Source organism: Silurus meridionalis, chromosome 17 (assembly GCF_014805685.1).
Source record: "Silurus meridionalis isolate SWU-2019-XX chromosome 17, ASM1480568v1, whole genome shotgun sequence".
Taxonomy (NCBI): Eukaryota; Metazoa; Chordata; class Actinopteri; order Siluriformes; family Siluridae; genus Silurus; species Silurus meridionalis.
Genome location: NC_060900.1, coordinates 23,532,253 through 23,558,665, shown reverse-complemented (window position 1 = coordinate 23,558,665; position 26,413 = coordinate 23,532,253). Strand labels below are relative to the sequence as shown.

Here is a 26,413-nt window from a genome sequence, read left to right as displayed (position 1 = left end):
GGGTTTTAACCTTTTCCGCTTGGGCTGCACCAATTCGTCGTCCGATTCGTCCTCTGGCGCTTCCTCGGCGGCGTCCTCCTCCCGGGATCTCTTCTCCGGTTCTACTGGGAAACTCTGGTCGGGGAAGATCATAGCCAACTTTTCCTCGAAGTACAGACTCACGGTCCTCCCTGCCTCGGCGACCTCTGAGTCAGCCTGTGAACAGGAAGAGAAAAAGAGACAGAGGGAGGGTGGAGAAGAGAAGAGTGAGAGACGAAGGAGAGCAAAAGAGGAAAGAATTAGAGCAGAGGGTTAAGTGGCTCGGACGCCAACACACCTGCCCCAACCCTCCATCGGTGTGTGTTACGGAACGGCTTACCTGTACATTACTCTGTTTCTCCTCATCATATACCTGGATTATTCGAGACATCTAAAAAGGGGTTGATGACAGTGCAATAAAATAGGAAAATAAAAAAAAAAAAAAAAAAAACAGAAAGGGGGAAGAAATGTTTTATACCATACATACAGAGAGGCGACAACCTCAACTGTATTTGAGAAGCATAAAATGTCTAAGGAGCACAATATTCAATCTGAACACACAAACAATTTGGAAACAGTTTCCAAATTCATTTAGGACTTTTTAGGAATTTTTTAAATAGCAAAAAAATAAAATTCTCGAATCAGATGATGCGTGTATATATAGTGCTTCTTTGACATCGATTCCAGCATTGCAAGAAAAGAAAAAAAAATACCGTCAAATCACGGACACTTTCCTGTCACACACACATCATTCCTAATGCAACGACTTCTAGTGGCAGGATTTTTGCAGGGAAAATGTATCGACAAAACATCATGGGGTTTTTAACTAAACAAATTGATGTTTGTGTTCAAATTTATGAAGGAAAAAAAAAAGAGAGTCACAATTGGCAATCGCAGATGAAGAGCTGGCACACGGTGAATATGGAGGAAATGGGACAGTGAGTCACCTCACTGGGGACCGAACCCTTTGAAATTCTGGAGGACTTCAATAATCTCTTCACTATTCGCTTTTAATTAAAGACTGATTACATTAAGAGCTGTTTGTGCCATGATGGCATTTCATGTGGTGACCTTTAAGGTGCCTAATAAACGTAGATAAATTGCTCTCAACGATCAAAGCTCCTCAAAGAGCTGATTGTATGAACAAATGAGCTGCAAACTTGAGCGCTCTTTAAAAACCTGGTATTAACATCGTCCTCGGGCGATCTAATCACGATCTGCTTTCAGAGATAATGAATCACTTTGAGGTCGTCTTATCAGCGGGCGGGGGTTTACTTTGGTTGCAGTGTTTTGGTTAAATATGTAACCTGTTTATTTTTCAAGCTGCCACTGATAAGGCTTTAACCCCTTACCTGCTCAGAAAAAAATAAATAAAATAAAAATTAAATGCACTATAGGTTCAACCTCATAAAATCATGCAAATAAACCATTTAAATAAATACATATGTAAATTTGTTTCAGGGAAAATTAACATAAAAATACCACCCCTCTAAGCAGCATTGGGGTGTGATTTCACCAGCAAATAAAGCTCCAAGTCGGTTAAAACGCCCGATTTCCACTGCCTCTATCGTGAGCAATGAGCAGGACTGTCATGTGAAGGCTGAAGAGCTCTTCCTATGCGCTATAATGTGGCGGATAACTCGAGCGAAATCACATCACGAAGGCAGATTCCCGGTGCCGCCACCTGGTTCTCGAAAAAAAGAATGCGATCTTGTGAACAGCGTGCTCTGTGTGTATTTTAAGCAGGTTTTATTTGTATTCCAAGATACTTTCAATTTCCTACACTTTTTTCAAATTATTTATTTATTTTTAAGTGAATACTTTAGTGACTCCTGGTTATTGGTAACACATTGGGAATGCATTCGCCTATACATTTTAAATAATCATATACGCCTGAGCTGTTCGTAAACCGACGGTAATGTTAATACCAGGCATGAATAACGGCAAACGGCAAAAATATCACCAATGTGAAGTGAGGTGAAGGCAAAGAAGTGGGCGACTAGCACCACAAAGGATTTTGCATATTACAAATAACCTTTCGGCGATTAGATTAGATTTGCAAATCCAGTATAACTGAATATCTACAGATGTGTGGACAAATAAAGTGGTGGGAAAACAACAACAATTTCGTCTCAAAGACAACTTTGATGGCACGATACTGCACATTCCTGGAACTGAACTCTTCCAGTTGGTGTTTCAATGGTGGTGGTGGTGGAGAATGCACTAACTCAGAACTCCATAATATCCCAGAGCTGTAGCACAAAAGGAACAGAACACTATGGGACATGGTGTAATAGGAAAACAATCAACAATAAAGTGTGAGGCAGACTGCTGTGAAATATAAATCACGTCATGCTGCAACACCGCTTTGTTGATTGTTTTTCTCTAACACCACACCCAGTCATCTTTTATTCCTTATGTAATCGGCTTGAGAAAAAGAAAAAGAAAGAAGAAAAAAAAAAGGGCAATTTATATTTCAAATCCTTGAGGGTTAATGACAGATCTGTCCAAGAGGGAATACAATTTGCATTTCAAATTTATTTGCTTATTCGTGATTTTCATAATGTTTTCAGTGTAAAACCGGCCACCTTCAGTTTTTCGGATAATATATTAAGTGGGACCGTTTTACATATTTATGCAAAAATCATGGCATTTGAATAAACAGAAACTCATCTAGCCAAGGCTTTTGTGAAGTTACGGTGAAAGCGCCATACCACCGAACTCAACATCGGGCAACATCTGGATTTGACTAAAAACATACGTGCATTAGGGCACACACAGTAATACTGGTGAGGAAGAGGGGAAGAAAGTGTTTAAATTACTGAACAGCCAATGCATTCAAAAACACGCCAAAATGTTCATAGCCATATCGGGTCCATTCGCTTGTTAGTATGGGTGTGTTACGAAAGATCGAGTTTACACGGTGCACCAAACGCATGCAAAACACACTGCCTTCTGTGCTGATTCTGACACCAAAACATTTACATCTATTTGCTTGGTTACGTATCTATCCAAAACCACTTAAAGGGAAAAAATTAAATTGAAAAAACAACAAAACAAAAAAAATAAAAACAAAAACACCACCATCCTGATTCTTGCATGCAATGAGTCCCAGACCCTTAGCTGGCGTGGACATGCTCCCACTCACCTCGTTGTACTTGGCACAGTTGCTGAACACCAGACGGACGTCGTAGACAAACTCTTTAGGGCTCTGGTAGTGCTGCGGGTGCTTCAGCTGCAGTTTTCTCTTCACCAGGTTCAGGTGCATGGGGTGCTTTATGATCTTATAGTAGTTGGGCACCTGGTAAAGAGGCCATTGCATGAATCGGGGCTGTACAGAACTCGACTGAAAATGTAAAATAACCGAGCACATGTCTGACTGGCGCCTGGGAAAGCTTTTGGGATGAGAACTCAAAACCGGGTTGGTTTTTGTGTTGCCAAGTTGGCTAAAAAAAGAAGTCATTAAATACGATAAAATGTGCTGTTTGGCTTTTAAGTATATTATTCTCCTGTAGCAGCACACGCCAATGCTTTTTTTTTTTTTTTAACTGCGGTTCTAAGAGGAAATTAAAGCCAGTGGTTGGATTTATTAAAAAAACCCGTCATGTAATACCATTTAACTGTTTAATGAAAAATTTAAATGTTGTGGAAGGTCTGCAAAAACCTGTTCCTGTTAATAATGTTAACGTGACTATAATATATGCATTAATATAAACCTGAGGAGATCGATAGACACCGGGGGGCATTAATTTAAACCTGCGACTGGAATCACAACCAGAACTGCTGCTGGCATTATAGAAAACTATCCGCATTTCCTGGCATTCAGATTCAAGAAATGTACAGTGCAGTAATAAAAAAAACCCTTTCAAATGTCTTCATTACATGAACACTGGTCCTCTGTCAGACTCGGTAAATATCCGGCTTTAAATGTACATTTGCGGCATTAAGCGGACGCCATTGTCCAGAGCGACGTACAAAAAGTGCTTTGAGTCTCTAGCAATGATTAAATCTACACTGGTATGCTAGATCACAAACTTTCGATAAATCAGCCTACAACTCGGTTGAGAGTTTTTTTAACAAAGCAAACTTGGAAAGTGTTAGTTTAAGTGTTTTAGGACGAGGTAGGGTCTTCACCCACGAATCTCACGCAAACGAATTGCGTTTGTCACATAACTAATTAGTTTGGCTGATTTTCCAGGTCTCTCTCGGATAGCACGATAGACCAAAAAACTTTTTACATTGAAATGAAATGTATTAATAAAAATCTAATTATTAATTATAAAATGAAGTAAAATGTTAATACAGTACAGTACAGTAAACCTAAAATATTGGCTCCGTTTATCGCGGTTTCTCGTTTATAAAAACGGGGGATTACTGTAAATAGGGGCATGACATTCCATGTATCTTACCGTGGAAGGAACGGGTTCCTGAAACTCTACGCTCAGCTCATGACAGAATAAATAAAGCAGAAGACGCTCACATCTCTGAAAAACGGGAAAAAGAAAGAATTATGGAAGATTAAAAAGGGAATTGAGGACTTATACACCACTACAAAACCCACAAATATAATGCACAACAACTGTACATTTCCATTAACAATCTTTTTCTTTTTCAAGTCCCGGTTCTCACCCTTTGGTCGTCAGGGCTCAGACCCTGCTCACTCTTGTCTTTCTTACTAGGAGGATCATCATCGCAATTATACTCGATCTCAGGGTTGGTCAGATTTCTGCAAAATGTGCACATCCAGTCTCCACTGTAATATAAAATCAATAAAATAATAATTAAAAAAAGAAAAGAGAAAAAGAGCTCAACATCTGAAACAAATCATGCAAATCATAAAGCTGCACAATTTTTTTTCCCCCAACAAATAATTTTTTTATGTGGTGCATAATCAGGACAAAATAAATCATTTATTTTTCCATCAAAAGAACATACGCCTCAATAGATGGATGCGGCTTAAGCTACATCTACGCTGACCTGGATATATTTGGAAATGGCGTTTTCGTCAAACAAAATAAATAAATAAATAAATACTGTAATTTCCGGACTATTAAGCGCACCCAAATATAAGCCGCACCCACTGAATTTGACAAAGATTTGTGTACACTGAAACTAATGAACTTCACACAGGCTTTAATGTAAGACAGTGTCTGTTACACAGCTTGTATCTAAACAGTAGCCTACCAAGAAAGTCATTGTTCACTGTCTTCCTCCTTCCTTTCACAACTATTTCTCTCGGGAGTTTTTCTTTTGGCATCGTCGTGCGTTTAAAAATCACCATCGGTGAAGCGTGAGGAATGATTCACATTTCCTGTAGACAGTCGGAGTGAGCGGCAGGTCAAACGTCAGAGGAACATCATCCATATTTATGACGTGGTGCGGCCCGATTCAGTGGGAGCGCATCTGATTTAATATAAAGAGTTTCATTGGTTTACCTGAACCCGATCGGCAATTTCATTGATCTAATGTTATGGGGCTCAGTTTTTTGGCATGAAGCTTGTGAAACCGAGAAAACCCCGGAAAAATCCACAAATTAGCCGCTTTATTGTTTAAGCCACAGGGTTCAACGCATAAGAAAAAAGTAGCGGCTTATAGTCCGGAAAATACAGTAATAAAAAAAACATTTCCACAATTAAAAACAAATAGCATCGTAGTTTTTTGAAAGCCTCCCTTTTTACTGTTCACACTGTGAACGCGAAAATGACCTTTTTAAATCAATCCGCTTTGGAACGCAGTTTCAAAAGGCTACGTTTTAGTTGAGGAAAAACAAATCGGTGAGAACAAGCATGCATTTTCAAACAAAAATATTAGTGTGCCCTTTAATAAAAGTCCTCATGAAATGCCACTGAACCTGATTGCTAGTGACGTACAGAATTATTTGTTGTTTTTAATCATATAGTAAGACATCCCAATACATTATACGTAATGATTTATTTCTATATGGATCAGGTGTAAAGGTGACAGTTCAAACCCAGAGCACATTAATCCTAGAAAAGCTGCACCGGTATATAAAGACGCTACTCACCTGGGGGAGGAGCGGAGTGTGGGAATATGACAGGTGATGTGGAAGACTTTAGGGCAGCGGTCACAGCACAGGAGTTCCCCCCCATTCTGACACACTGCACACCAGTCCTCGTTCGGGTCGTCCTCTTTTCCTTCCGTGTTCGACTGGCTGTTGGTCTGAGAGCTGCTCATGCTGCTCCTCTGAGAGCGAGAGGAAAGCAGGGTGGTCTGTGTACCGTTGGTAAAATGGGTGCCGGTTTTGGAGCTCGGCTTTTGCGTGCTGCTGCAAGACGGCGGTTGAGTCTCGCTCCGAGGCTCCATTTTAATGTTCTCTCCCAAAGTCCGTAAAATGTCCTGAACCGACCCGGTGGACACAGAACCCAGTACGGGGAGCGGAGGAGTCAAGCTGGCTTCGGGACTGCTCATCTGGACAGAGGGACAAGAATTAAGGTGACTGACTGTAAAGCAAGAACATCATAGTCCATATAGTAACTAAATGCTAAATTAGGTCATCTTTTTTTTATTTATTTTTTTTATTTGCATAATGACATTGGCATCAGGGTTCCTACACGTTTTTCCACTTCAAAATTCCATGCTTTTCCAGGCTCAAATCTGCAGACTTCAATAAAGATATTTAAGACCATATTTAACGTCCGAAAGAAACTATTTTAAATTCCAACTATAACGTGTGTCATGTCACAATATCTGATGTTTGCTATAATATTACTAAATAATTGGTTTTCGGATACAAAATTTATTTTTAACGGATTTACTGCATTTTTCTGGAACTGGGATGACCCTGAATTCTTTACATTTATGACTTATCATTAATTAGACTTAATGTCTGTCTGAACTCAGAGGTGAAGGAAAAATACCATGCAGGCGCTCCGTCGGCCATCTTTGCCCCGTTCGGATTTGACGTTGGCCCCGGAGAATCCGCACTCCTCCTCCGCGCCAGGCTCCTGTTTGACCTTCACCTGTTCCGGAGCTGTGTTCCCAGGCCCTGAACTGCCTGCTGACCCTCGACTGTAACACACACAAACATACCTGTGCACAACCAAGCAACAGAGTATTCTGACTATTAAAACATGAAGAATGCACAGGTTCAAACTCCTGCGCCCTCCTGCGTATTGCACCACTTACCTGCCGCGACTTCCTGTGCTGGAGGAGCTGGAAGGCCGAGCAGGAGTAAGTGAGCTGGATAACCCTGGAAATCATCGGATTTATTTGGATATATTTTGCAGATGATTTTGTTCAAATACACTCAACCAATATTTGGCTCAAAATGTCGATTTGATTTATTTAAACGGTTTCTTCTTTCGGTCAATGCGTTTATTCATTCCACTAAATTTCAGATGTTCGGTAAGACTGACGTACCTGATGACCCTGGAGAGTGTGTGGAGGGACCTGGTGAGGAATTAAGGTTGTTGTTGGATGCCAAAGTTGGGGGTTGTGTGTTAGCAGAGATGTAGCGACTTAAGAGATTGTCCAACATGGTGGAACCTGCATCTTCCAACTGACCAAAAATTTTATAAAATGAACAAACAAAAACATATCAGTGATTCCAGCTTGGACATATCAGCACATATGTACAGTTCAAGAGCAGTGTGTGTGTACCTGAATGGGGGGTATATCAGGAAGGCAGGGCAGGTTCTCAGGGTTGGTTACTGAAGGAATGAGCTCAATGGGGCCCACTACAGGACTGGTGGGCCCCCGGTGGCCATGAGCACTGGCCATACTGGCACTGGTGGGGCTGGTGGGGTTGGCAGCACTGATGTTGTGCAGGGATGCCACAGGGAAGGGGCCGGCATGGCCGGGGTTGGAATGCTGCAGGAGAAGAGAACACGATTTGGGTTTTTGTTGATTTTTAAATATTTTTAAGGGAGGCTGTTGATCGAGTGTTGAACACAACTCCTGATAATAATGTAAATTGATAACTGCTAATAAATTAAAATGTGCCATGCAAACCTGTCTCTGGAGCTGCGTTTGCATCATGGGATACGGCTGGCCGTTGAGGCGGGGCTGGACTACAGGCATGCGATTCTGTGAGCTGGCCATGCGCAGGTGATGGGGAGGAGGGTACATGTGGGGCCCGCCGTTAACCCCCTCCCGCTGCAGCGACTGCATACTGATGAGTCTTGGAGGCTGAAACAGTGAGACCATGCTAATTAGTGGTAATGAATATAACAGGGGTTAAAAATAATAATTAGAATAAATATTAAAATAATAAAATAAAAGAAGAAGAAAAAAAGAAGAAAAATCAGACATTAAATATACGAGTACAAAGTAAAGACTACACATAATACTAACTTTATATAGTATTTATAGCAATAATATATATTACATATATTTTAAGCATCCTATTTTAAAATGTTTGTTAAAAGTATTGCAAACATGAATCATTTTTCTCAAGCTTTTCTTTGATTTTTGTACAGCGCTATGAAATAATGCTGTGGCGTGACCTAGCATGAAAACCCTTTAATGTGGCTTAATAAAACCAATCTGCAAAGAAGACTGGGCTCAAATTCCACAGTGAAGTAAAAGACTCATAGCCAGTTATCACACATGCTTGATTGCAGTTGTTGCAGTCACAATCAGTTATTGGTTTTAGGGGCAAATACATTTTCACGTAATGGTCCAGGCAGGTTTGGACAGCTTTTTTCCCTTAAAAATAAAAACCCACATCATTTAAAACTGAATTTTTTTCCTTGGGTTGTGCGTAATATCTAAATTTGCTTGATCATCTGAAATCAAATGTGACAAAAATAAAACAAAAACCCCAAAAACAAACAAACAAAAAACTGTAAGACTCACAGCAACATTAATGTCAGGTGCTTTAAGATGAATTAGTTTAAATATAAAAATTCTAATATAATATATAAAATATATTATATACATTTTAAATTAAAGGCTGAAAAATTCTGATTCTTTCAACAAAAGGTTGAATTTATTTTTTACCCATTTTCATTACTAGCTTTCTATTATTTGAAAATATCAACCCTAGAATTATTAGTTTGTTCTTACAAAAAAAAAAAAAAAAACATATCAGAATATCAATATTCAACTGAAATTCCCCATGATTCAATGCAAATATTTCCACTCCAAGTAAACAAAACAGCAGAGATCACTGAAGCACTGCCTCGTTGTCAAATCCTTTTTTTAATCAAATAACAGAGGGAATTAATAATCAAGCAAAAGTATTGAGACTCTAAACATACATGGCAATACAGTGATCTTACATTCTAAGACCCCCACGAGTTCTAAAAATCTGAGAATTTTGGACGCACCCCCTATGGTACCTTAGTGAAATTAACTACACATTCTCACTTTATAAACGTAATAGTGTACAGTGTTTGACCAAATGAATGTTCCGAACCGCGAATTATCAGGGGGTTGACTGTACTAAATCTAGCTCTCCCCAAAACACACACAAACACACACACAGTTTACCTGCTGCTGCATCATCTGAGGTGGTCCTCCCTGCCGTGGATGCTGGGACATTTGCGATGCAATGCGCATTTGTTGCTGCAACTGCTGCTGCTGCTGCTGCTGTTGTTGTTGTTGCTGCTGCTGCTGATGATGCTGATGTTGCTGTTTTTGTGCAAAAGCAGCCTGCTGCATGTGTTGCAGTCGCAGCTGTGCCAGGTTGATCTGCCCGGGGTGTTTTCCTGCCGTGTTATGGCCCGGCGATATCTGCTGCCCCACCATCATGTTCGTGGGGTGGGGGGCGGGTGTTGGCATCTTCTCAATCACCAAGTTTCCTAAGCAAAAGAGGACAAAATATAAGTTAGTCTGAATGTTTATGAAGCACCTCAATTTTGGGTTGCCATGTATATTTTTTACTTATTTATTGCTGTTTACCAAGGTTTACGACGTTCTTGGCCCAGAAGGTGGGGTCACAGAAGAAGCGCACAGCTCCATTGGCATGAGGCACCGGGTCAACACGAGCCTTAAGCATGAAGCGCAGCTGGTATGTAATCTAAAAAGGAGTGACAAGGAAAAACGTCAGAAAGCAATTTAATTGATTACGATTTGAAGCAAGTGTACAATTCAAAATGCAACCTTCACAAGAGCATAAGTGTAATAGACAGAAATGAACACTGGGGGCAGTGTAGCTTGTAAATAAGGTCTTACACACTGATTCAAGTCAGACACGCTTTACAAGTGGGAAAAATTGGTTGGCATGGTAACGTGGATGTATTACCTCAGACCTGCCACCTAGTGGACATCGCTATGAAGAATACTAAACGCAGAACGTAAGCGATTATTTCAACATTATTTAAGCTCGCCACAGCTAAACATTACAATCCGTTTACATCTGTGGAACAATCCAAGAGAGATTTTTGCGGCAGTAACAGAAAGCTGATTGGCTGTAGCATTTTGGTCTTTTGCAGTCGTAATACATCAAATTATATTTGGACCAGCGAAAGCAAGAACAACAACCACGGAAACGAACAAACAAACAAAAAACATCTGAAGTGCTGCGGGAGCATTTCAATGTTCATTAAAGGTAGCGTTACATAGACATCAAACAATTAAGACCTGTCCCAGAACACAGAATTTAAGACTTTTTAAGGTGTAAAATTTCGATTTTCTTTTTATTTTAGAGACTTTTTAAAACCTTACAGAAACCCTGAGCTAGAAGAGAGGACCCAATGAAAAAAAAATAAGAAATAAAATTAAATAGTGCCACATTCCCCCATTAACACCTCGTGTTACATGCGTCCTGTGTGATCAGATCACAAGTGGACATGTGAGAATCATAGCCATTCACACCCCATATTACAAACGTGTTATTACAGTGACCATTTGTATTGGACTTCATACATCGTGTCTGCTGTTCTGCACATGTATTTATTTTCGCACAGAAATGTCCTGACCACATGCGGCTTCAAAAAAACGTTTAAAAATTCCAGCAGCGTGTTTTGTTAATACAAATTTGGACATGAACGACAGACGAGACGACGAGCTATGAAAAGCAGTTATTTGGGATCCGATCACTGAGGCAGCATGTGAATGGCAGGTGTGAACAGAGCCTTACAAACACTTTACACCTTAAAACCAGAGAACGCCACATGGTTCACTCATCCCCAGCTCTAGAACAAGTTTCTCACCTCTGGTGTCACATTTACACTTGCATTAGAGGATCAACTCTGTGGTTACCGAATGCTCGTTGTTCGCTTTTCTAGCATTCATTTGCAAGATAAGAGGCAACTACTGACAACATTTGAATGACTTTGATTAAAAGAAGAACCGAGACACGTGATTAAATTTTAAATTTACAATAAAGCTCTTTCACACGTGCAGTTTAGTTTAGAGCGACTCACCAGTCTCTTGCTGTAGAGCAGCGCGGTGCTGCTTCCGTTGCTGATGGCCCAGTGTGTGAAGCGTAGAACGTGTAGGATCTGCTGCGCCAGTGAGCCGATGTCCCGCTGCTGGTTTAGTAACTTCACGGTGCGCTCTTTCGTCACACTCTGCAACAGAAAAACACACGTTTTATTTTTCATTTCCCGAACGTGTGTGAGAATCTCGTTCGATACCACGGTGAAGTTCTAAATTCAGACATCATCTTTCTGCTGCTCCCATTAGGGGTCGCCACAGCGGATCATCCGTCTCCATACCCCCTGTCCTCTACATCGGCCTTTTTCAAACCAAATACATGCATGTCTTTCCTCCTTCCTGGCAGCTCCATCCTCAGCATTCTCCTACCGATATACCCCGTGTCCCTCCTCTGCACATGTCCAAACCATCTCAATCTCACCTCTCACCTTGTCTCCAAAACGTCCTACATGCGCTGTCCCTCTAATAAACTCATTTCTAATCCTGTCCATCCTCGTCCTAACGAAAACCTCAACATCTTCAGCTCTGCTACCTCCTGCTCCACCTCCTGTCTTTTACTCAATGCTACTGTCTCTAATCCATACAACATCTCAGGTCTCACCACAGTCCTATAAACATTCACTTTCACAGATACTATTCTATCACATGAAGGTGCCAATATAATTGTGTATTCTACAACAGGTGGGCAGCAATTCTCAACTTTACATTGAGCTCCTATTGAGATGAGTGCTTCTATAGTAAGGGCTTGAAGGACTTTATGCAAAAATGCCATGTTAGTGAACAGAAACACAACCAAAAAAAGACAAGAAAATAAAACTTAAAAACACTATGTCTCTACATTTCTGCACCAGCAAACCCCTCCCCCCATACCTCCAGCTGCTGAAGAAGAGATTTGCCTTTCTTGTTGATTTCGTTGATAAGCGTGAAGACTGCAATCTTAATCTCATGCTCAACCTTCTTGTGCGTCTCAGACGCCTCTTTTAATCTGGAACAAGGAGAGAAAAAAAGAAAACATCCATTAATTAAATTTTTCCTAATAATTAAAAAAAGGTTTACATAAGTAAAATCAGCTCGTGCACGAGTTTGAACGGAAAATCATCATGGTAACGCGCTCGATTTAAATGCATTTAGGCAGCACTGTGACAGACGCTTCGAGTCTTACCTATTTTGCACCTGAGCTGTAGAAAACTGTACAAAATTTCTCTTCTCGTGCAGTTTGGCCATAAACGTCTCGATAATTCCTTTCTGATTTTCAAAGGCCTCCTCCAAGAACTGATACCTGGCACACAGGACAAGATAATCGGAAGAGAAAGAATGAAAGAAATCTCTGATAGGCCATTTGAGAAAGGAAGAGTAGAGTAGTAGCTTCAACATCTAATCGATAAAATTGTTAATAATCGATAATAAAATTCGTTGTCAGCGATTATCTATTAGATGGGCTGCTCAAGTTACAGCTTAGCTACGAAAACACAGACGCTTGAAAATGGGGAGTTCAGGGTCAGTCGGCAGCAGGAAAAGAAAACACACTTGTGTGACGGATGAAGGTTTAACATCAGCACAGTGAGTAAAAACTATAATCCCCATCATGTGAAAATGGTGTAGATTAATAAAGTGCTATTGTGTAAAGCGTTTGTAACTTTAGGAAAGTCGCACTGGATCTGTTCTGTCTTGACTCGCGAGCATCAGGATTCGATTAAACCGGTGCGAAAAAAAAAACCACTAAATCTAAAAGCGGCAAATAACAGCAGCATTAAACGATTACGTTTTAAGTATTTCTTTATTTATAATATAAAGCCTGTTAGCTTGCTGTGTTTCAGCAGTCCTTTCTCTTTTTAATAGCATTTGTCTACTACAGTAACAGTAACTTATCTGTTTTCAAACGTGATTTACTGCGGCTTTACTATGTTCATGTGCATGTTTTCAATGTTTGTATATTTCATTTATTATACAAAAATTCTATTTTTTTTTTTTTTACCATGTAACATGTAAATGTAATCAGATAAAAAGTATAAGACGCTATACTATAAAAAAAGAATAAATGTAAAAAACTCACACCATTGCCAATTTTTCAAGGCCAATATGTACCATCATGCTGTATTCCTTGTATAATACGAGTGTTTTTCATGGCAGGATGCAAAATCAAATCACTCCATACTGATTCATTACTCTGAAGCCCAAATAATGAGAAGGTAACAAAAGGTCAAAACGCAGCTTCTTTGATTATTAATGTTATATATATATATATATATATATATATATATATATATATATATGAATCAGAGTCTCTTCCTCCTGGTTGAAGCCTTAAAGTAAATAACCGGAGAGAAACGAGAACACGTTCGCAGCGTAACAGCAGGTAAATGTTTCAGCCCATCTGTGTTTGTAAGATAGTATTAACAGATATAATGTGCATGGAGGACTGACCTGTGCTCCTTGTGCTCCAGCAGCTGGCAGTCTCTGCAGGTCAGCTTGTCGCAGGTCTCACAGAAGAGCTTGAGCGCCTCCTGTTTGTGAATCGGACAGAAGACCGTCCGCTGACCAGATGCACTTACTGACTCTGCAACAACGTAACGCACAACTGGATAAACAAATTCCCAGTCGTGAGATTTGAACACGGCAATTCACGCAGGTACCATTTAATGAATTGAATTTAACCCTCATAATTACACTACGTTGTCAAAAGTATGCGGACAGCTTACTAGCTTATTGAAAATTCCACTTTAGATTTCATTTCATTCCGCTTCTTTCCCCATTTATCAACGAGAGCATTAGAGAAGCCGTGTAAAGGATCTCGGGCTCTGGAAATTTTTTTTCTTTGCTTTTACTCGGTCCAATTACACCCCCTGACCCCCCCCTTCGGCTCTGCAGCCTTCTTATTTCTTGCCCAGAAAACAAACCAACATGATAATTAGCATTAGACTATGTAGTCTGAAACACATCTACCTTACATCAGGTGCCTGTTTTAAATTTCTTTACCTGGCCAAGCTTATGCTATTGAAAGCAAGATATGACATCGGACAGACCCACACGTCTGTGTGCTTATTGATATGAAACGGGTACATAACAGCGCTGCGTCTCGCCGTAGCCCAACACTTCCATGCAAATCTGAACCCCGCCCCCCACTGGCTTTTATTATTATTACTAAATTGTGCACTAGCTAATTATTGTCTTCTCGGCTGGGGAGAACGTAACGGCGTGCAGCACCAATGAGCTAAATCCAGGTAAAACAAATCTCTGTCCGATCTAGGCTGCGATAATGCCTTTGTACACACAGGTCACGTAGAAAATCCTCGCCTCGTGCCGTTTCCTCGATCTCAGACGCTCCTGAGATCCATATGGTTTAACAGCTCCTCTCCAGATCTGTTCGAGTTTTCGTTTTGCAATAACGAAAACGGTGCAGCCGAAAGACTCGCTTGAAACTCTGCCTGTCGCCATAGCAACTGCATTACCATCTCTCGTTCTCTTGCTGGAACAAGGCCAAAACTAGCAAATGATTTAAATCTATGAGCTTCTTGACTAAGTACTAGTGCATATATTTTTCTGTAGGCAATGAACAGACAAAAACAACCAAAAAAAATTTGTAAATAATAAAAAAAAATACCTTCAGTATGGAAGGTATTACTGTTATTTTGGCTTAAAAAGTGGGCGGAACATGAGTCCGATCCTGTTTCTGATTCTCCTAAAATCATTGCAGAAAGAGCCAAGGGTTTTTATTCTTCAGTTTTTTCACAGGGGACAGCAGATCATCACTGCACACTATAACAATGATGAACTGTAACAAATGGACATTCGTTGCAAACAAGATGAGGACGGATTCCTCTCAAGATTCCTCTTAAGGTTCCTCTCAAGGTTCCTCCTCATGCCATCTCATGGAGTTTTTTTTTTTTATGTCACAGTTACCACTGGCTCACTCATTAGGGACAAACGTGTACGTTATTTTATTACCACCTTATCTCTGTAAAGCTGCTTTGAGACAATGTACATTGTTGAAAGCACTAAATAAAAAAATTAATTGAATGAAGAATTTGGGTTATTAGTGTTTTGCTTCACAGCAGCAGGTTTAGTTGGTTGTTGACAACACTTTTTTTCACTGAGTGTATTCGCCTTTGGAACTTTCCATTTAAAATAATTATTGCAACACAACACACTAAAACTGGCTTAGGGTCCTGAATTCCTCCACTTGCCGCACACACACACCCACACACACATTAGTAGAAACTAGTAGAAACTATTTTAGTAGAAACTATTTTATCAGGTATATTAACTAAAATCTCCAGAATAAAGAGGGGAAACGGTGACTAAGCTGAGCAGAATATGGTGTTGTTCAGCATGAATAAAACACTTGTATAACACAATTACCTCACTGTCATGCACTTCCACATGGGAAAACGAAAGGTGACTCCAGTAAGAATCTTTACGTGTGACAAGACGATACGCACGTAGCTAAAATGGCGGCCGAAGACATTTCAGCGCGGGTTCGAAATAATTTCTTATCACCGGAGACGATATCAAGAGAACATTTTCTCTAGATTTAGTCAGCCTTACTCAGGACTCGCTCGTTTTTCACAGATTGCAGTGAAGCCCGTTATTAGCTCACTGGGTTTTTTTTTTTTTTTTAGCTCAGTTAACTCAACTTCCCAGCAACAGAACACAGAACTGGGCAGCACACTGGATTTTTTTTTTTTTTTGCATTTTCCTAGGAACTGCTTCATGAATTCATGACTTGCCCACACACACAAGTTCCTACACATTAGTTCAAGCAACAAGACACAAATTGAATTTCGAAACATTCAACACACATCATAATGGAATTTATTTCTAGCATTTTGGCTTAAATGTGTGGACAAAATATGGGGCCGATCCTGTTCCTGATTCTCCTAATGCACTCCATAAGGGGCCATCGTTTCTTTTCTTCTGTTTCTCGACAGGGGACTGCAGATCATCACTGCACACCTTAACAATGATGGAACTGTAATGAATGGGCATTCGGTACCACCCAGATTAGGATGGGTTCCCTTTGGAGCCTCATTGGAGTTTTTGTTTTTTCAAAAACATATATTATACAGACAAAAGTGCTGGGACACTGGACTTTTCCAGCCATATGTGGTTCGTAACTACAAAACTGGAGACAGTTTTATAGGGTGACTTTAAATGCAGTAGAATTACATTTTCCTTCAATTGAAATAGGAGACCCAAATGCACTCCAGCATGACAATGCTCCTGTGCACAAAACCACTTCCATGAAGATATAGTTTGTGTGGGTTGGAGTGGAAGATCTCCTGCTAGAGAGCTCATGACCTCACCCCTAATGAACACCACATGTAGGTGGCCTCTTTCCGCTACGTACGTCATCACCTGACTTTACTAACACCTTTGTGGCTAAATGAGCACAAACCTCCACAAGAACCTTCCAAAATCCAGCAGAACGTCTTCCAGGAAGAACACATAGCAATCTAATGATCTGGTCACAAACATTATTGTATACAGTGTATTTATTTATCGGTGTGCAGATTTAAAGCACCTCATCAACAACAACAAATCGGTGTGACCGGAAACAATGGCGTGTCCAATAAAAATTAAAAATAAATAATAATAATAAAAAAAGCAATATCGTACCTTGAGAGACTTCCTCTTTTTTACGTATCGTATGATCCTTGGTGAATTTCACCCTCTGGTGTGCTTCGATGCATGTCTTGCATAGCCATTCGCCGCACTCCACGCAGAAACCGATGGCGCTGGCGTCGTCTTCACAGCTGGTGCATACCTGCAGGGATACCAGCGTGTAAACGAACGTTTAAAATACGCTTCTAACAAACGCGTGCGCGGCGAAGCGCCTCGTCGGCGAGTGTCTGCGGTGCGATTTCTCTCACCTGCGTCGACTTTTCTGTAGAAGTGCTAGAGGCCTCTGTCGTGTCCTTCACAAAGTAATTGTCCACCATGTCGATCTGTTTGTAGTCCTGGTAGCACACCGTACACCGCATGACGTTCACTGGCGAGAGCAGAAGAAACAAGGAAGTGTAAGAGATGCAAAGTGTCACAGGGTCACGAGCACATTGTTGAACCCGAGTCACAGACACAGCGTAACCGTGTTGCTGTGACTTCACTTAATCGGACTGACGTCTGTGCTGGGCACAATTCAGTCAAGAACAGTGAAATATATGGGAAGTGAGAACGTCCTCCTTCCAAAATTGTATTTCAACCCTCGAGCTATATTTGCCTAAACGTATTAATATTAACCAAGGATTTCTAGAATGTGTCTCTAGACACATACGGAGGCATGACGGAAAGTCAAGGATAAGCCTTTGGGGAGAAAAAAAGCGAACAAAAACACCCCAGAATATTAGCTTAACCTAACGGAGAAATCCTGCATTATGAAGCCAATACTTCACTGCACACACCCACATACGGAAACCAGGGAGTAAAGTCTAAAGGATTACAACAACAATCAAGCAAACAAATCACGCACATTTTCATGTAAATGCTTTAAACAAATTTAACTAGGGAAATGAACTGTGCCTGAAGCGCAAAAGGTGCACATAAGCGTTCACATTTATTTATTTTCGCATTTTATTTATTTTTGTTAATATTAAAATTTCCGCAGGGTTGAGGAGACATTCGCAACAGTTTGCCTGGAACACATTTGTTGTGTGTGCTGCGAACGAGTGCATGGGGCATTACATTAATCTATCCCTGAAACTAATTGAATTTTACTCTAATCCAAATTTTAAATCAGATAATGAGTGTGATCTGGCCTTTTCCCTTCCCCCTCATTCCCATTCATCACTCCACCCCCCCCTCTTAATAGCCGCTCTGACATGCCATCAATTCACTTCCCCCCATCTAGCCGGCTGCAGCCAGAACCGGTACGAACTGGTTTGAGTCTGCTCGAGCCGGCGCTTTCTGCAATCAGCCAGTTCCCTCTAATCCCGGGCTGGGGGAAAAGATGCGTGCTGATTGGCAGCTGAAGTGCAGCTGAAGTGAACACAGCCAGTGTAAAGAAGTGATGGACTGTGACCACTGCATAGGATTTATATATTTTCAGGGCCTTCATTAATGCTCACATCTGCTTTATAAGACACTGCAGACAGAAAGAGCACTGAGAGGACAGATAATCGCCACACCCGGAGTGACTCTTCGAGATTAGGGTTTAGACAAATAAGTCCTGTTTTAGAAGCGCCAAAGCATTCACAACTCCTGCAGGACTGGTAAACCAAGGCCTCAGGTCGCAGCTGGATTTCAAATGTGAACATTTAAAGCATCTCCATGTCGAGTGCAGACAATAATCGTTTCGGTCCCTTTTTTTTTTTTAAACAAATGTCCAAACAGCTACTACTTTGTACTATGCTTCAAAATGCAAAAACAAAGCGCATGAAAGGCGTAGAAATTAATTTAACGCGCAACATTTTACAAATGTAAATACCGCCAAATTACATAGGAGTCCCTACACCACACGTAGTCCACACGTAGTAAAAGGAAGTCTCGACATAGAGACTGCTTTAAAATGTTACAGACGTCCACGCTAAACTAAATAAAGGCAAATACATTTTTTTTAATGCAAATGCTGGCAAGCTCCAATTTCAGAGCCAAGACACACGATGAGAATGAGGACTGTAACACAACAGCCCTATTATTACAGAGACGCCTATAAAACATCAACATCCAACCCTCTTAACCACAACGGGTTCGACTTATTAAACAAAACTAAGAAAAACCAACACAAATTACATGCACATCATAATATACAAACCCCCAGTAGCTTCTTTATAAGATTAAAGCATAGTCCATTTAAATAAATAACAAATAAAATAAAATCACAACACAAAAACCAGACATGTCAAGAAAGGAACAATAAAGTCTTTCCAATAAAGAGATTTGAGTGAATTAGAACACAAGGCATGTGATTAAAAAAAAAAAAGAATTAAAGAAAAAGGAATAATAATTTTTAAAAAAATCTCCTGTTTATGAAAGTTGAGGCCAGGATTTAAACAAATTTTTTTTTTTAATGACAAAATGAATCTAAATCCCTATTTAGAGAGAACAAATAAATGAAACCTAATATATTGATAAGTAAAGGATGACCTGAAAAGCATCACCAAACATTGACTCCCCAAATCATCATTTACGGACTTAAAATAGCTGCAAAATATCTGGCAATTTTATAACATCGAAAACATTGTACACTGAAAGTTTGTAGACCGTTAAGAGTGAAACATTTGTTATCACTCAGTCTTTCAAGTGACATCCAAGAGGCCCAATATCTCACATTTCAACTTTGTGCACAAAAAAAAATGAAATTGAGCACATGATCATATGAAGAGCATAAAAGAGGGACCTCTGTTTTATAGAAAAAGGGAAAAAAAGGTTTCAAAATAGGAACGAACATTTACAACACAGCTGGAATGTGATCATATGAACACACAAAAGCTGTTATTTGTAGGGACCATTTCTCAAATTAGATTTATAAAGCAAAAAAAAAAAAAGCTAAGACGACCCGTGAACCACATTCATGTTTCACCTCTTTCACCCCGACCGTGAAGTCACCTTTGACCTAATGCTGTCGTGTTTCTATGACGCGGTGTCACGCGATTTAACACAAAGCGAATGTTATGAATGAAATCGAGTCAATGCATAAACAAAAAAACAAACCATACAGAACCCTAAATGAACCATGTGACAGAGTGAATAACAAAAATACAAACAAGATTAACAAAATCATAGCAAAAATAAATAAATACATACAAATTCTAAGCAAATTTTTGGCCTGAATATTCACTATGAACAGCCATGTTACCTTTTAAGAGCAGCAGCTAAGGAAAAGAACAGAAAGTGTCATTAAGGGTGTGAACCTGACTGATATGTAACCTTGTGTAAGGATGCAAAGCAAACATGAGGCTGTTATTGGGAAATAATCAAAAGACGAGGTGATGAGACGTGAGCTGATGCAAAGCATTTCTAAAAGAAAAAAACTATTATAGAGCAGCACATCCTGAAGTGCTTTATTCCTCTTATACAACAGCAGTTTGTTGATGCACAATGTTTTTTTTATCCAATAAAGAGAAACACGCTATACTTTTTCATTGCTTAAAGTTGGATGAATGTAATAACGTGTCCACTAAACAATTTCATTCTCTTATCACTTTATTTTGTAGCATTTATGAGCCTCGACTCTTTTCTTCTTTTTCATGAAGCTACACAAGACATAAAAACCTCCCGAACGACCAGAAAACTGGTTTCTGAAGACTTTCCTCTGGTGGAAAACTGTCACAAAGCAATGACACTGAAGACTCCTTCACTGTATTTTAAATAAACATCTTACAGAAACCGTCATTTGATCAATATTCTACTCTAATACTAATTCTACAAACCATAAACGAAAGCGGGAGCATGTTTTAGATCCATTATCAGTCTGAGTTTAAATGAGTCCACACGTTACCCTAGAAAGGACAACATACTTCCAATGAGCAGGTGTTATGATCTGCCTTGAAGCCAGAACTATCATCAGATGTTCCGTTATAGAAATAAAAGGCCTTCTGATCAATCAAAACTCAAACAACAAAAACAATCAAAAAAACAAATCCAACCAACAGGTTCAACACTTAAGACTCGCCAATGCAATGTAGCACAGGTACATGCACGGGTACACGCAGTGGATCCTTCCAGGAGATTTAATACTCCTGAATATAATTAATGAAATAAAAGCCAACATGTTCAAGTGATCTAGATGCACATACTCCCACAAACACAACAAACCACTAGACGTTATTGCTTAATATAAAGGCTAGTAATAATGTTGGCGTTGTATTACACTTCAGATATTCTATGAATAAAAGCACATTTCTTACCAATGATGCTTTAAGTATGGTTGACCTTCTGAAAGCTGATATATTTCTTCCACAAATCATTGTGTGACCCAGTGAAGCCCGAAATTACCCACCATGCACAGGGTAACACTCTTGGCATTCTCTTGATGCCTACTTTGAAGAACCTACAATATGACATTTTTAGTTCACTTTTTTGTTATGTATATAATTCCACGTGTGTTAATTCATAGTTTTGATGCCTTCAGTGTGACTCTACAATTTTCATAGTCATGAAAATAAAGAAAACTCTTTGAATGAGAAGGTGTGTAGAAACTTTGGGTCTGTACTGTATATATAATATATAAACTTTTGGTCTGTACTGTATATATAATATATATAAACTTTTGGTCTGTACTGTGTATATAATATATATACAGTACAGACCAAACGTTGTGTCCAAACTTTCGGTTTGTACTGTAAATGCTACAAAGGATGTATATTATAGAAAAAATATCTATATTGTGGTAGCTTAATGGATAAGATTGATAAGCTGTCGGACTTCGGATAAGGTCATGGGTTCAAATCCCAGCACCACAAACATGCCATTGCTGGGTCCTTGAGCAAGGCCCTTAACCCTCAATCTCCCAGTTGTATAACTGAGATAACTAAGTCGCTCCTGCCAAATGTCACAAAATTTAAATGTAAATAAATGTGCAAATTCATTTGAGTTTGATGTTCAGGAATAATATTTGCTTCTGAGGAAAATACTAAAGAGGATTAAGTGGCCAGGCTAATAAGGATTTACGTAAGCTGTCCGGAAAAATGGAAGGAAACAACGTTCATTCGTTAATTTATTTTGGTAAACTTTCTTCTGGACAGAGGAAATGTGGATCCAAAGCCTACCCCAGGAACCCTGGGTTCGAGATGGGAATAAATCTCACAGACGCAAGGCAATAACTTTAGAGTGGTCAATGTTTCTGAGACAGAACAGGACATGACGGTAACCTGAGCTCAGGATTAAGCAGTGCACCCAGAAGGTGTTTAATTGCATGTGTGAACAAACAGCAGATGTACATGAAAAGTGTTTTGAAGCACGTAAACATGTAGACGTAAACAAATGGAACCGTGTCTTTATGAACCGGGAACACTGATATTCTCTGCATTCTGAAGGTTTCGAAAAACCAATGTAAATTACAACCTGCAAAATCATTACACGGTCCTTAAAAGCGTGCGCAAAAACCAAAATGCAATCTTTTTCGTCTTCAAAAATAATTAATAAAAATAATTCTCTCAGTTGTTTTGTATATCTGAATAATTCACATTCTTACATCAGGTTGCTGCCTCTCTGTCTGGGTGGGGGGAAAACACACACACACACACACACACACACACACACACACACACACACACACACACACACAACCTTGGACTATTCAGCTCTGGAGGCTGTGAATCTGGAGTGGAATCCTTCACTTTTAATACACACCATCACTGTGCATCCACTGCATCATTATGGGAATCTATGCACCAAAAATATATACGTTTTCCACCGATGGAAACTTCAGGACGAAGAGATTTGTGATTTCTCTATTCATCGTTATAATGTATTATAAATACTGACTTGCCTCACAGATGGATGAAAAGATATAAGCAAATGAATCAAAGGTATTTTTTTGTAATACATTTGAAAAATGCCAGGTCATCATTTTTTTAATTTCTAACATAACATGTAGCTTTTACATCACTGCTTTGAATTTTCAAGCTGCTTAGGATAGTCACCAAAACCTAATTTTCATTTTAGTTTCAACCCAAGATTTCTGTGCATGCTCCTGCATTTGTTATTTAGCTTTCTCCTGCCCTGGGGTCACGATAGGTGAAAGGGAAAAAACTCACTCTGAATCACCAACACAAGTCCAGCTCGTTACGAAATGGTGCATACCTGCAACCATGGGCCCTATAGACCAGCCAACCACCTGCTTGTTACAGGAGAGGGGGAGGAACCCGAAGAACTCGGATGAGATGCACTCAATCCCAGGGACAACAAGAAAACCCACTAAGCCGAGCCAGGCTCATCCTGAAGCTTTGAGGCATCGACGATAGCCTCTGCACCACTGCGCTGCCAATCAACTAGTCCATATTAATCAACAGCTAGCAAGTCACATGCATCAGTTCACGAGAACTGACACACTGCGCTCGTTGCCTCCTGGTTTTCCTGCTTGGTGATGATGGCAGAATGCAGGATTTACAAAAAACGATCCTGATCAGTGGAAATAATCAGCAATCAGGTAAATCCTGAAAGGAAAATACACACACACTTACGAGGCAGCTGCTCATCATTGCTTAAGGAACAGCGGATCTCATGACTGACCATGCACATCTTCTCAGTGCAATGGATCCAAACACAACATACGCTACTAGTCATTTAATACAAACGGGACTGAAACAGATACGTGTGCTGCAATAAAATACGCCCGGGACTGTCATTGTACCTGCTAATGAAACCTTGTTGAACGTCCGTTGAACATTTGGTGAGCTTCAGGCGCCGGTAAACAAGCATTATTTTAAAAAAACGACGTCCTGGTTATTAACATATCAGCAATAGGCTGTGAATGTGTCAAACTAAACAAGTCGCCATTCTAATCAAACTCGGCGTGTACACACAAACAACAAACCAAAGGCCTAAATCCGAGTGCTTGTGCACGACATGAACAACCGGTCAAGGAGGGAATAGTTGGAGATGAAGTTATTAAAGCCCACAATGATCCACCATGGAGTAAATTCATTTCAACAGGTCTTGAAGGGTTGGATTTCTCGCACACCCTGTTAAAGAAATGTCTCCTCACAGAAGTGATCCCACTTGGATAATGTCTCTATTATTAGAATGAGCTGTTACTCTAGACTAGAGAACAAGTGCATTATTACAGACACCTTCTGACCAATCAGATGTGTATTTGAGAACAGTCCAGATGTTATAACGACCAATCAGAAGAGCCTGCCTGGCTGTCCTGGATGTCCAGAGATACTGGAGTGGGTTATTATAGTGGAATAATAATTATGATGCAAACCTGACATGGTGAAAAACCTTGAGTTGATATCTAACAGGCCACGGTTGTAACCTTCTATCCATTGTCCCTGATCTCTGTAGTTATTTATGACCATCTTGTCCGAGAAGTTTGTGTTAGGAGTTGTGTAATTATTTTATAAACCATGTGATGATTATTGGCTTGCTCAGGGAGATCATATCAACATGCTTTTTTCCCCCTAATATCTTGAAACTACCGGTTAGATTAGATTTTTTCCCCTCTCCCCCGTCTCTCGTTCTCCCCACTCACCGATGTGCGTGTCCTGGCCGTGAGGACCGGCGACTCCCACGCTGATCTGTCTCTCCGGCTGAGGGATACACTTTAGGCAGAACGAGTGCAGACATGGCAGGAGTTTGGGCTCGCAGTCCCGGTTCTGGAGGCTTTGTTTACACACGGCGCACGTATCCAGCAGGTTTATGGGCACCGCGGACGGAGCCGAGGCAGATGCAGGGGCAGCGCCAGGCGCCGTTTCAGTCCCGGGAGCGGGGGAAGACGTGCACGCCACTGCGGCGGGAGTGGCGGTGGACGTGGCGTCTACCGCGGACAGAGATGGTTCCGTGCTTTCTGTGTTCGAGTTTCCGTCCGGGCTAACGTTAGCGCTACTGCGGCTGGTGCTCGCTTCCCCTCCTCCTTCTGCCTCACCTCCACCTCCTCCTCCTCCTTCACCACCACCACCACCGCCGCCGCCGCCACCACCACCTTCTCCTCCTCCTCCTCCTCCTCCTCCATCGGCATCGGCGGCGGGCTCGCTGGTCTCGGCGTTGGGTGTCGGCGTCTCGGGAGCGGTTTCGCGGGACTGTCCGTCGTCCTTGTCCTTGACGACGGAGTCTGTGTCGTTAGCCTTGTCGACATGTTCGCCGTCGGCGTCCCCGTTGACGGTCGCCGGAGGCTCTAGCTCCATGCTAGCTGGGCTCTCTGTATCCTCTTGGCCTTTGTTGTCCGCCATCTTTGCTCCTCTTTGAACCGCCTGACGTGACGTCCTCGTGCGCCGAGAAAATTCGCCTAGTCTGACGTCATCACGCTAAAGCTGCAGTCCGCCAACGTACGAGTCAATGATTCATTCGGAGCAAAATCCTTTAAAACTTCATCCTTTTATTCTTTTTCTCTAACAAAACCATAACTATCGAAAATATATTCATAATTATACAATTATTAATCCTTTAAAATTTCTAATAATAATAATAATAGTAGTTTATTTTATAAGGATAGATAGATAGATAGATAGATAGATAGATAGATAGATAGATAGATAGATAGATAGATAGATAGATATTATTTTAATATTGAAAATAATAATAGTAGATTATCCTGAATTTGAATTTCAGATTTTTTTATAGATAGATAGATAGATAGATAGATAGATAGATAGATAGATAGATAGATAGATAGATAGATATTATTTTAATATTTAAAATAATAATAGTAGATTATCCTGAATTTAAATTTCAGATTTTTTTCTAGACAGATAGATAGATAGATAGATAGATAGATAGATAGATAGATAGATAGATAGATAGATAGATAGATAGATAGATAGATAGATAGATATTATTTTAATATTTAAAATAATAATAGTAGGTTATCCTGAATTTGAATTTTAGATTTTTTTCTAGATAGATAGATAGATAGATAGATAGATAGATAGATAGATAGATAGATAGATAGATCTATCTTTCATTGTGAAATCTTGTCATGTGCTGACTGAAGCTACCAAGCAAACATATTATGTAGTTTTTATATCAATAGATCATCTGTGAAAATCCCTGATGTTTGGAGAAGTACTATTTCAACATGAGAAGAAATAAAGTCAAGTACAATTTATTTCGATTTATTACTTATTCTAGCTTATTGGGGTAGTTGAGGTCATTACACAGGGTCAGCCATGATACAGCAACCATAGAGCAAACAGCTTTAAGAGCCTACCTGATTTAGCAATACTGAGGCTTTAACTCCAACCTAACCAGTAACCCAAATCCTTAACCATTTGAAACACTGAAAGAAATTGTATTGCAGTGTAAAATAAATATCGTCTGATTTGAAGGGTCAGCCACAGTTTAGTATTTCATCTAAAATAGTTACACAGGGTTGTTGTAGGTAGCTTTGCTGCCTCACAGTTTCATGGTACTTGGTTTGGCCCTGAGCTCAGGTTTGGTATGGGTTTTGCCAGCT

General features: G+C 40.1%; 1 protein-coding gene across 2 annotated transcripts in view; it reads right to left on the bottom strand.

Moving 5' to 3' along the window:
* trim33 (tripartite motif containing 33) overlaps positions 1-25,307 on the bottom strand; it is a 25,987-nt gene extending 680 nt beyond the window's left edge. Inside the window, exons 1-20 of one of the 2 annotated variants that reach the window (XM_046871295.1) lie at positions 24,494-25,306; positions 17,232-17,350; positions 16,978-17,125; positions 13,786-13,918; positions 12,524-12,640; positions 12,232-12,346; positions 11,349-11,495; positions 9,883-10,000; positions 9,472-9,782; positions 7,990-8,166; positions 7,639-7,848; positions 7,399-7,537; positions 7,165-7,228; positions 6,897-7,047; positions 6,044-6,447; positions 4,648-4,771; positions 4,428-4,502; positions 3,167-3,319; positions 359-409; positions 1-195 (exon numbers count right to left, since the gene is read on the bottom strand). The exon at positions 1-195 is cut by the window's left edge and continues 680 nt beyond it. In XM_046871295.1, the coding sequence (XP_046727251.1) occupies positions 1-195; positions 359-409; positions 3,167-3,319; positions 4,428-4,502; positions 4,648-4,771; positions 6,044-6,447; positions 6,897-7,047; positions 7,165-7,228; positions 7,399-7,537; positions 7,639-7,848; positions 7,990-8,166; positions 9,472-9,782; positions 9,883-10,000; positions 11,349-11,495; positions 12,232-12,346; positions 12,524-12,640; positions 13,786-13,918; positions 16,978-17,125; positions 17,232-17,350; positions 24,494-25,190 (3,648 nt within the window). In that variant the 5' untranslated portion in view covers positions 25,191-25,306. Of the gene's footprint in view, positions 196-358; positions 410-3,166; positions 3,320-4,427; positions 4,503-4,647; positions 4,772-6,043; positions 6,448-6,896; positions 7,048-7,164; positions 7,229-7,398; positions 7,538-7,638; positions 7,849-7,989; positions 8,167-9,471; positions 9,783-9,882; positions 10,001-11,348; positions 11,496-12,231; positions 12,347-12,523; positions 12,641-13,785; positions 13,919-16,977; positions 17,126-17,231; positions 17,351-24,493 lie in introns of both variants that reach the window. The other variant, XM_046871296.1, reaches the window with a different exon arrangement.
* Positions 25,308-26,413: the final 1,106 nt, after the last annotated feature.